The sequence below is a fragment of the Cyrtonyx montezumae genome, unplaced genomic scaffold, assembly GCF_038088225.1.
Source record: "Cyrtonyx montezumae isolate F1298 unplaced genomic scaffold, pur_monq_1.0 scaffold_7, whole genome shotgun sequence".
Classification (NCBI taxonomy): Eukaryota; Metazoa; Chordata; class Aves; order Galliformes; family Odontophoridae; genus Cyrtonyx; species Cyrtonyx montezumae.
Window position 1 is genome coordinate 7,695,355 of NW_027072078.1, and position 11,505 is coordinate 7,706,859.

Here is an 11,505-nt window from a genome sequence, read left to right on the forward strand (position 1 = left end):
TATATATATATATAATAACCCGCTGCATAAACAAACAAGGATGTAAGGTGACTGCTGTGGGTGTCATGCTTCCCTTTCTTCCCTGTGCCATTACCTTTGTGAAGTGACAGGAATGAATATTTATAGTGAACGGGCTCCTCTGGAACCTCTCCTTTTCCACACGACCTGAAGAATTTGGCATCCGATTTTGAGAGCATGGAGGCAATCTTGAGCGAAGTTATTAATGGAGTCCTGTGCCTTTGCAGACTCGTTCCTATGTAAACTCATGCCTGTCATCAGTCCTTAATACAATTTTCCCTTTAGATGTGCCTAGAAAAGCATTTTCACCTTTTTGAAGCTTTGCCCTTACATCCCTGTAATTATCTAATTCTTTTGTGTAATATAATTCTATGTATGAAATAATTTGTAAAAAGATAAATTATACTATTTCCAAAATACTCTGAGATACAAAGTTGTGCAAGTGCAAAGTTTGATAGCATATTGCTACAAGTATTAAGAATTAATTAATTAGTGTTATCTGAGTATATATTCTTTAAGCTAGGAGTATAGATTTAATATAGTGGGGTTTTATTTTATTCCCTCTTTTTTGTCTTAACGTTTCATAGTATTTCATACTTCCTTCATACTATCTCTGTGTTTCTATTGTTTCTATCAAACTCCTCTCTTTTTAACAATCTCGGATCCATTAAGGGTACAGTAGCTGATTACATATTCATGCCTGTCACTAATGCATTTCTGTAACTCTGGCAGATTGAAATACATCTTTTCATTTCCATATAAACAGTCATTTCTTTTGAGTGAGAGACTTCTGGCAAAAATCCTGTGCCCATAGAGATTGATGGATCCAACTTTTCAGTTTTGCTATGTGCATTGCTCTTCTGGCCTTGCAACATCAGGGAGCAAAGCTCTGCACCAGCTGCATGGGTATGCAGCTACCAAACTTGTTAGTATTCACAGAGCATAGCAAAGAAACCATACTTGAGTGTTCTCATTGGCATTTCTACACTTACATACAAAATTGCTCACTGTACTATATACTCTGAGAGAGGAAAACAGAAGTGTGTTCGGTCTTTGACTACTCTCTCTGCATTTCTCTGACCTAACTAGAAGAAAGCCAGCTGAGCAGCTTGCTCCTGCTAGACGTACTCTTTTTTTCCTGTTAGTCTCGTATGCCAGCTGACAGTATCTCTACATTACTGAATACCAGAGGATTGGCCTAAAAGTTGGAGCACGTTGCAGCCCGAGTTGTTGGCTACGTTCCCTCCGCATTCCAATATGATGCGGTAAATTATCATTGCAGAGAGAAGGCTGGAAGAAACCGGATCACCACTGCCACACTTGTATCAGAAACCAGTCATTCACCTAGGCAAAACGTGGGCATCTGGAAGCTGAAGGACGGCTCTGATGTCTCAGGCTGTTTGGTCTATCTGCAGAACAGCTGCTTGGGTTGTTTCTTCATCAGATTCTTCCATTTCCCCGCTGACTGGCTTGCTCCTTTCATCATACAGTTTCTGGCTGGGGTCTTCCAGAGGCATCCTGTACTCTTCATCATCCTCAACAATGGACAGCTCAGTGTTGTTGTTCATCATGGCACTGCTTTCCATCCTGCCTTCTTTCTCCAAAGAATCGATGACTGCTTTGCTCTCCTCAGCCAGAGACGTGGTGGGGGTCATATCTGAGTGTGTGTCAGCAAAGGACATCTCCTCCTCATTCTCGGCCTGGTCAGTGCTTGCTGTATCTGCTGGTCTGTCCTCAGCTTCAGCAGGGCTTTCTCCTTCATGGGTTTTCTTCACGTTGAACGTGAGTGGAACTTTGAAAGGTGAACTCTTGGAAGAGGAGGATTTCTGATGGTGGACTGTAAGGGATTTCTTAATCTTCTCTCTCCGTTCCGGTGAGACAATCTTTGTGCTGATCTTGTTCATCTTTTTCTCGATGTTTTGGCGGGAGAAGGCTTTCTTGAGGCTGTCGACCTTCTTCAGGCTGGTCCTTTTAATTTTCTCAGCTCTTGACTCTTCTGCTTTCTCCTCTGCACTGTCACCCATGTCATCTTCATGATGCATGTCATCCTCTGAGGACAATTCCACTGTATGCAAGGTTTCTTCCAGTGTTTTGTTCTCATCCACGGGTTCTTCTTTTCCTTCTGTAATGCTTGGAATAGGCTCTTTTGCAAAAACACTGGCAGGGATCTCATTTTCCTCCTGAAAGAATTGACAATATTTGAGTTTCATAGTTCAAAGATTTAATAAATAAAGCACAACCCTGAACAATTACTTTTTTTTTAATTCCAACAGTGAGACGATGGATGCTGAACATTTCTTGTTGTTTCAGCGTGTTTAACCAGTAACAAGCCACTCAAAGCCTGCTGAACCATTATTTGATACAGTTTAAGACTAATGAGCTGTCAACTCTAAGATTTCTCTTTCAGAGTGACTTGGAATGTATATAGAATGGAAATTCCATTATTTGTCATTTAAATAAGATTCTGTTTTTAAACAGTCTAGCTGTGAGGTTGCACAACTATCCCTGATAAGATATGACAAGGTTCTGAGAGATGCTCGCCCCTCCCTGCCTAACCCTACCTAACCCCTGCCTCCTTTGGATGGCCTTAGGTCTTCAGGAAGGGGAAGAGTTGTTTGGGTGGGGTTGGCCAGAAACACTGTTGTTAGCGTTGATGTGCCTTAACCGCACCTCAAAGGCTTCTGTGCTACACAGTTGACTGCTCAGGCACTGAGTGCTTCTTTGTCCTCCTGGGGAGAGAACCAAGGAGTCTAAGGGAAATCTGTAGACCTTTCCTTTCCTATGGGTTTTGCTGTGGAGTAAGTCAAGTGGCCACGTGGATATTTAGAATGTGTGCTGTTCTACAGCTATTTAGAGCATACACACATGCACACAAAATGGGAAATTTGGTTAGTATTTTGGGAAATACTAAGAACTGTGAGAAATGAAAAAAAAGTTTACAGTATCTGCGTGCCCCAGACTTGCTTTATCCTTTTGAGAATGTGTAAGGTCACTCAACGTTGTGCATTGGAAGGGTTTGTTGAATCTTTTTTGTGTGTGTGGTTTTTTTAACAAAAAAAATTATCAGCTAAGAGAGCAGCAAGTGCTGAGTGAAATGGTTGTAATAGCCTCAGCTCTCCCCCCAGTGGGCCCAAGCCTACAGTTAAAAGGGGAAAAAAGGCCATATATGCTGCCAAGTTCATGCTCATTATTTCAGGGCTGAGCATACAGTTGTGAGCGCTGAGAGCAGTGTCCTGAGTTAAATTTGCTGGCAAGGCTGCATGAAGATGGCAGAGGATACTGTGCTATATTGTGCAGGCTTTTTTTTTATTTATTTAAAAATAAAACAGTAAAGGCTACTGCGTGGCTCTCCTGCAGCTCAGAGATGTGCTGGTGGGTAACTGCACGCCAGTGGGACTTGGGTGTGCTGATGAGTAACCCCACAGGATAAAGAGAAGCATCACCAAAGGGATGGCTGGATTTGGTCTGGATGCTCCCAGGGTTAGGGTGCAACTGCACAGACAGTGCTTTCTCTGTGCTGGGAGCCCTGACGAAGCCAGAGCTCTCCTCACAGTGTCCACTACTACAGAAAGCACCTGTGTCTGCTGTAAGTGAGCATAACTCTAACTGCAGTACAAATATTTGTATTTTCTTTCTGCGCAGATAATGAAATGTGGATTATGTGAGTGGGTGCAGTTTTAAATTACTCCCTAGGGCATGAGAACTTGGTATAAAACATAATTTACTCATCTTGTGCACTCTTTGCAAACCTAGGTAATTGCTTATCATTTTAAACAGTGCAGCATTCAGCTGTGAGGCACAGAAAACTGACTTCAATGAGTACGGGTGGGCTGCAACTTTTGATGTGTGACACTAGGAGAGAGGCATCACAGAGCAGTTAGACCTAAGGTGGCCAGCATGGCTCTCTTCAGGGACAGACTGTGGCTCAAGGGGCCACGTCAGGCTGAAGGACTGCCAAAAATACAAGTGTGGAGGGAGTTTAGTTCAACTTCTGTCAATTCTGCAACCGAGTGGTAGGGAAATGGACAAATTATCCATGCTTATTAAAAAAAAATATTTAATAAAATCCAACCAAACCACTCTTTGTGTGCTAATGAGCCAGTGATTCAATTAAAAACAGATAATGGGTGATCTTTGGCAATCAGTAATGGCAGTTGAGAAATCACATCTCTGGCTAAGCTTCTTGTATGGCCTCAGCAAACAGCACTCTCTGGGCACCTCTTACTCTGCCTGAAAAATGGGAATAGCGTGCTTTCCTATCTCACAATTGTAGAGGACCTTAGGATTGCGGGAAGCATTAAAATGCAAATAAAAATAAATGATTTAGAAGGCTTTGGAAGCACAGAGTGGTGTAGCAGGAGTGCTCTGTGCTGTAACAGCCTTTCCCTTCTCAGTTACTGGTATGGCATTATAAGTAAGGTGGTGCTAACTTTTAGGCCTAACACGTCCATGTGACATCTGCATTCTGTTCTGATAAACATTTGAGCTGCCTGCTATTTCATTTAGGAAGATGAGAACAATGCATTTAAAAGCGCCAATGGTTACAAATTGTGTAGCAATTTTCCATGAGAGGAGAGGAAAAAAAAGGTGGAACTTTTTATCGTTTCCCCTTGATCTAATCTAAAATTCTAAGAAAGGAGCTCTATCTCTATTTTCTATGTTTGAGTTAAAAAATGGCACTTGCGTTTTCTGATGTCAGTTAGTATGTAGCTTGTGTTTCTGAATTCTGCTTTTCCTTGTAGATCTAAAGTATGTGAGTTCTCTGGGTGCGAGCTGTTGCAGATGCCAGGACTATGAGCAAAGTTGGTCGTGGTACCTTCCTCTGGCTGTGACCAGCTCTTCCTGAGAACCTCTCACAGGTCACCATCCCATCCATATGCTGTGAAGGAGCACGGCAGCTGCAGTGAGCAACGCATGACCGCAGCCTGGGGCTCAGGTGGATGTGTGCCTGATGCTGCAGTAGGGAAGTGCTCTGGTTTGGATTTTTGTTGATTTTGCTATACTGCATGTAGCGAGAGGCCCTCCAGAAGGGGAGGTAGCATTTTTCTGTGCCTCTAGCAGTCCGTGCTGCTAGGTGCTGTTGTAATGCCTAAATGATTACTAGCCTCAAGCTTGTTTTGCTCTGCAAATAGGTATTTCTGTCAGAATATGACTAATGTTCCTAAAAGCAGCTGGAGTTCCACCTCCACCTCCTTCCCACTTGTGCTCCTCTACCAGCATGTCCCAAAGGGGCTGGGGCTGCAGGGGGTGGAGGAGGAGGATGTTGCTGGCCACCCATCTGCACATCCTGTACAGGCTGTGGTATCTGTGGCTTGGCCACCCCCATCCTGCTGTCCCAGCTGGATCAAGTCCCAGGGGCCATGTGAGACATTTCTGCCATTAATCAATGTAAGAGTAACCAATATGGAATCACGGAATCATTAAGGTAGGAAAAGATCTCCAAGATCATCTAGCTCAGCTGCCCAACTACCACCAACACTGCCCACTAACCATGTCCCTCAGTACAACATCCACGTACTTTTTTTGTACACTTCCAGGGACAGGGACTCCGCCATATCACTGGGCAGCCTGTTCCAGTGCCTGACCACTCTTTCAGAGGGGAAGCTCTGCCTAATACCCAACTTGAACCTCCCACATGAGAGCACTCATCCGGGGATAAAGCATTCACTCAGAGCAGCATCTGAAATGGGTTTGAGTACCAGGGTGCTCAACTCCAAGCTTATAACTTTGTCCTTGTGTACCTGGCCTATTCCCTAGGAAACGTGATGCTTCCCTGTAAAGTTAAACACAGCCCTTTTTTATCTTGAATTTTGCTTTTGCAGCTAAAAGTAAATGATCCCACCGAACCACCACCAAAAACCCAGGCATGTGGCAAGCACAAAATAACAATGCCAAAGCTTAACAAGGATTTTTGAAACAGTCATTTCAGTGTTTCGCTAAATTGCTGTGTCATTTGTAATAACTTCAGCATCCCCAAACACTTGGATACAGTGCCATTAAAATATGCCACCAATTACCGCAAATATATGCAAACAAGGAGCAGTGCAGACAGTCTAGGGAGAAGAAACTTCTGTTTTGATTTTTACTCTGAGCTCCCTCCTCAGCTGGAAAGGTGGGTCCTAATAAGAAAGGTGCTGTGTGAAGTCTTGTTTTTATTCTGAATTGAAAAAAGTCACCCAAGAGAAGTTGCATCCAACCAGCTCTACCTTTGTTTTTTAAAGAAATCTGGCATCAATACGGCCTCGCTGACTTCTCCTTCCTGGTATTGTTTTTCTTTGGAAAAGCAGAAACCCCAGCCAGCCTTCTGCTCTCTTTTTCCTCCCTCCAATTACCCTACATTGGCTAGCACTCCTCTAGCCCCAGCAGAGCCCACAAGGAGGCTGCTTGTGCTCCTGGCAAGCGCTCACCTTCCTGCTGGCTGCATCCTCCCAGTGGAAAATCCCATCTCCTGCCCGGAGAGAGTCCTGGGCACGCCCTGGAGCACCCCAGTCATTGCCTTCATCGAGCTGAACAGCAATCTGCCTTTCCTAACGTTTGTGTTCTGCATCCACTGTAGGTCAGAGATGTTCACTCCTTGCCAGAATGTGATCAGTGGCATCCTCATGACAGCAGCTGTGTTTTGGGGCCCAGCATTAAGGAAGAGCTCTGACTTTAACGGAAGTAAGTAGTCCCTAACTTTGTGGGGCTGGTTAGTGGCAGGAAGCAAGCTGCCAGGATGCTCCTTCATCTTCCAAACTTCTCCTGGGGTGGTTTCCTTCACTCACAGCCTGCAGTTGTGGCAGCAGTGGGGTCCCACCTGCCAGAGCATACATACAGCTGTCTTCACTCTATACGCTATGCTTTCTTAAAATGCTGAAAGTTGGGTTTCCACTGTACAACTTGTAACACATGTCATGAAATTTCCTCATCAAATTAAGTACACCCTCGCCTTGGGATGCTGGCAAGGCATGGGCCTGGAGGTGCTCATTCTCAGCTTGTGGGAGGTGGCCCTGCTCTGACTCACCCAGGCATCTCCCAGAGCCCTCCGAGAAGCCCAGCAACATGCATCTTTCCATTTAGCTCTTCCTGAAATAATTTCCACATTCCTCCTAGGGTAGAAACTACCATAGCCCCTCCTCTCCTGGCCTCGCCACACACGTTGTCATTTGGGAGAACAATAAGCAGAGCGGAGGGGGCTTCCTCTCCATGAGGATGTGCTTGGGTGGTGGCCAGACCTGACAAGTTCATCAAAATTAAGGGATGTTTTTTTTTTTTTAAACAGAAATCAGCTGTCCAAAGAGCAGAACAAGCAACTGACGCCATAATACACAGCCCACAAGCTAAGAGTACGGAGCTGTGACATACCCGAGCTGTAGCCCCACATCTACTCTTCATCCCTGGTATGTTGTATAGGTTTCTTCTTTTTTCTCCTCCTTTCCTGCTTTTTTTTTTTTTCAGATGTAAAACTCACGTCCCATGTTTAGTTAAGCTCACGCCACATTCTGCCCAGCCCATTGCTTAAAAAGGGGAAAATATGCAAACTGCTGCTATCACTGGATGGGCTCCCGGGAGGTTTAGCTGCATTTTTAGCTCCTCTCTGATGGGGTGGGAGTGGGGCAGGGGCTGCAACGCTGCTCTGATCTTGTGGGCAGATGAAGAGTGGTGTTGAGGGGCTCTTTCCCCAAGCTGGCCAAACATCAGCAAACTGGGAACTTTCCCAGAGTTTGCCAAGAGTTAACCAAAGGAGATCTGTGCCCAAGTTTGCTAAAAGTTAGGAAAACAAGGGCTCCGCACGCCAAGTTAGCCATGAGTTAGTAATACGGGATTGTGCTCCAAGTTTGCAAAATGGGCTCTTTCTCTGAGTTTGCTAGCAGCAGAATAAGGCTCTTCCTGAAGGTCTGGTAAGAGGGGTCACCAGACCCTTGTCAAACTTCACTAAGAGCTGGGGAGACAGGTCCTTTCCCCTGGGTTTGCTAAGAGTTGGCAAAAGGGCAAGCGGGAGGAGGGGGGGGGGGGAGAGGAAAGGAACACCAAAAAGACAAAGATGTGCTGAACACTAGGAAAGCGGTTCACCAAAAAGTCCGCCAGGAATGGGGAAACGAGCCCCTCACCCCACGGAGGCTCAGAGGTCGCAAAACGGGCTCTTAGCCTCGAGTTTGCCTTAAGTTAACAAACTGGGGCCCGTTCCCCGGGGCCCCTCGAGCTCCCCTCCTCACCTGGAAGATGAGCACCTTGAAGCGGTCCCTGCGCAGCAGCTGCGCGTGGTGCTGCTCGAGCCGCCGCACCTGCGCGCACTGCCTCTCGAGCCGCTCGCGCACCGCCCGCGTGTGCGCGCACACCTTCTGCGACTTCTCCAGCAGCTTCTCCACGGCCGCGCCCGTAGCCCCGTGGCTGCGGCACAGCTTGCCCAGGTCCCCCTGGATGCCCTTCACCGCCCCTTCCAGCCCCCGCTGCCGCTGCTCCATCTGCCGCTGCTGCCCTTCCACCGACTCCAGCATGGACACCAGCTTCTCCAGCAGGGCCAGCACGGTCAGGGCGTTCACTTGCCCTCCGCCCGCAGCCTCCGCCGGCGGCGGCACCGCGCTGCCCCCCGCCGCCTCCCCCATGGCCGCCCCGCTCCGAGCCGCCGCCCGCGGCCGCCGCTCTTAAGGGCTGCGGGAGGAGCCCGGCCCCGGTGCCGGCCCGCCCTGGGCGGTAGAGGGCTTCCCGGGGCGGGCCGGTCCCGAGCCGGGCTGATGTCCCGTCGCTCGTCGTCGGTAGGTGGCGAGAGACACCGCGGAATGCATCGCCGCTTCCCCGAGTCCCGCGGCTCTTCTGAGCCGTCTCTGAACGGCCCGGGAGTGCTCGGGGTTCGTCCCGCTCCCATGCGCCGTCGGGCAAAGCTACAGCGAGGTAGCCGGCACAGAGTACGTTTTCGCAGTTTGTCCCCCGCCCTAGCGAAGCAAATCCATATCGCTGTCTTAACGGCAAGGCCCCTCAGCCCACGCTATGACCCGTGGCTCAAGAGGTCCTGCTTGGTGCCTGGGGACGCACCGTGGGGGATGTGGTGCTGCGACTGAAGCAATGAGACGGCCCCAGAATGGTGCCTCTTGCAGCCAGCCGCGGTGTGCCGGCTGCTGGTTTTGACAGCAGCTGTCAGGTCTGATTACACAGTGCATTTGTAACAGAGCTGTCAAGTTGGCCGAGCCTGTTGGTCTTTCAGGAATCACTGCATGTTGATACTGTTTGGTCCCAAGACAGACCCCTGAGGGACACCAGTTGTGACTAGCATCTACCTGGACATAGAACTGTGGGCAACGACCCTCTGGCTACAGTCTGTCCAACCAACTCTTTTATCCATCAAATCCTTCATATCCATATCTCTCCGATCTAGAATTTTGCATAGGACCACGTCAAAGGCCTTGCAGAAATTCAGGTAGGTGACAGCAGATGTTCTTGGTCTACTGAAGCCATCCCTCCGTCACAGTAGGCCACTCAGAGGGTGGTGACACACTGGAGGCATTCAAGGCAAGGCTGGTTGTGGCTCTGAGCAGCCTAGTCTGGTGGTTGGTGACCCTGCCCACGGCAGGGGGATTGAAACTTGTTGACCTTTGAGGTCCTTTTTCAACCCAGGCCATTCTATGATTCCGTTGGGTCAGGCATAATCTGCCGTTGGTAAAGCCACGCTGGCTGCCTGTCTCAAATCACCTCCTCATCTCACATGTGCCTTAACATCTCTTCTTTGAAGGTCCACTTCACGATCTTCCCAGGCACAGATGTGAGACTCAGCAGCCTGTACACTGGTAGTGGTTTTATATTTTTTAAGCTTTACTCGTTAATTTGGAGGGGTGGCAGAGGAGGTTTTTTGCCAAGTTGTGTTGCAGGTTTTGCTGGTGAGAAACTTTATAGAGGAAAACATTTTACATTTATTTAGAAAGAAAAAGCATTAAGGAGATTAAATTTATCAGGGTCATCTCCTGCAAGTCAAGAGTGATTTTCGTGTAAAATCGATGTGCGTGAATTGTACAGACAGAAATTTGAGGTTAACTCACTCATCAGTCACATGATGCTCAGGATAATAAATATTTTATGCTGGAGCATTACTACTAATTTATTAGGCATGGAATGATAGGTAAAACTATATGGTAGAAGGGAAGGAGAGCAGAGTTAACAGGGGAAAGAATGACTACGGGTGCTGTAGACGTCAACCCCAGACTTCAGGTCAAAGTTCCCACTGTGCATTTGGCACTAAGAGTGGTCAGGTGCAGGAATGGGCTGCCCAGGGAAGGGGTGGAATCACCATCCCTGGAGCTGTTCAAGACATGTGTAGGTGTTGTACTGAAGGACATGGTTTGTGAGAAATATTGGTTGTAGGTGCGTGGTTGGACTGGATGATCTTGGAGGTCTTTTTAAACCTTGGTGACAATATGATTCTAAGTACCCAGAGAATCCAGCCCTGGGGATCGTTGACTGGTTCTGTGCGGCCTTGTTGGTCTCGATCTATGTGCAGATTGCTCATCACTGCAGGTGGAAAAGGACTATTGCTCCAGCCCTGTCCAAATTGGGGTTGTTGCAGGAGAACAAATGTGTGGGAATGGAAAATTTGGAGAATCACTGCTGGGAGAGATTTTAATATTTGGGGAAAGAGAAAAAGATGAGGATGCCCGACAGGAAATGTATCATCATAAAGAAACATGAAACTGCAATTTTGTTTCTTGTGCAAATGGCATCCAGCGGAACTTAATACGCCACCAAGAAATCCACTTCCACTTTATCGGCCAGACTAAATCATGTTATGCACAGGCGACTTCCTTTTGCTGTGTGCCAAATAGCAATAATTCTGCGCAGACTTGTAGACAAGTGAAAAAATAAGCCACATAAAAATACCATATGTGCCAAGCATTTTCTGTGTATTTCCTCAGATGTTTGAGGAGCTCAATAATAAACTATGATTTTTCTTTGAAAGGCAAATTAAGTTTATGTGACGGGGGGGAAAAGAATAGCTTCCTTGGCTTAAGGTACAGGAGGATTCTTCAGCTGCTCGGTTGGACTTCTAAGCAGCTCAGAGAAAAGCGAGGTCAGGACACCAGCAGACACAAATTGAACAGCATATGGGCAGGCTGGACTTGCCAATTTCTTGCTTTCATCTAGAGAATATGTGGGGCACAGTGCAGATTAAGCAAGTCCAGTAATATCAGAATAAGAACATTTTAAGAAGAGCTAGTTGTTATTAAACGGATGTGGGAAATGATAGGATCTGCAGAATGGACCATGGCTACCCGCCTGGAGATGGCTTTGCCTTTGGAGCAGGCAACAAGCATGACCATGTAAGCATTGTTCTCTGTCTGGGCTTTTGTGGTAGGTGTGAAGGCTGGCACCAGGGAACCTGAGTTTGATGGGCTTGTGGTGGTGGTGTGTGCTTTGTTGGTTAAAGGCCCTTTCCAGTGGAAGATTGGCAGTTATTTCTTCCAGTGATGCCATGTTCTGTTGAAGAACATTACTACTTTTTGCTTTTTTTTTTTTTTTCCA

General features: G+C 47.1%; 1 protein-coding gene across 1 annotated transcript; it reads right to left on the reverse strand.

The window, feature by feature from the left end:
- Positions 1-1,330: 1,330 nt before the first annotated feature.
- CAVIN2 (caveolae associated protein 2) lies at positions 1,331-8,636 on the reverse strand. The gene is made up of 2 exons (XM_065750999.1): positions 8,214-8,636; positions 1,331-2,198 (listed from the first exon to the last, which is right to left on the reverse strand). The coding sequence occupies exons 1-2, from the start codon at positions 8,601-8,603 to the stop codon at positions 1,410-1,412; spliced, it is 1,179 nt and encodes a 392-aa protein (XP_065607071.1). The 5' UTR covers positions 8,604-8,636; the 3' UTR covers positions 1,331-1,409.
- Between the last annotated feature and the right edge of the window lie 2,869 nt (positions 8,637-11,505).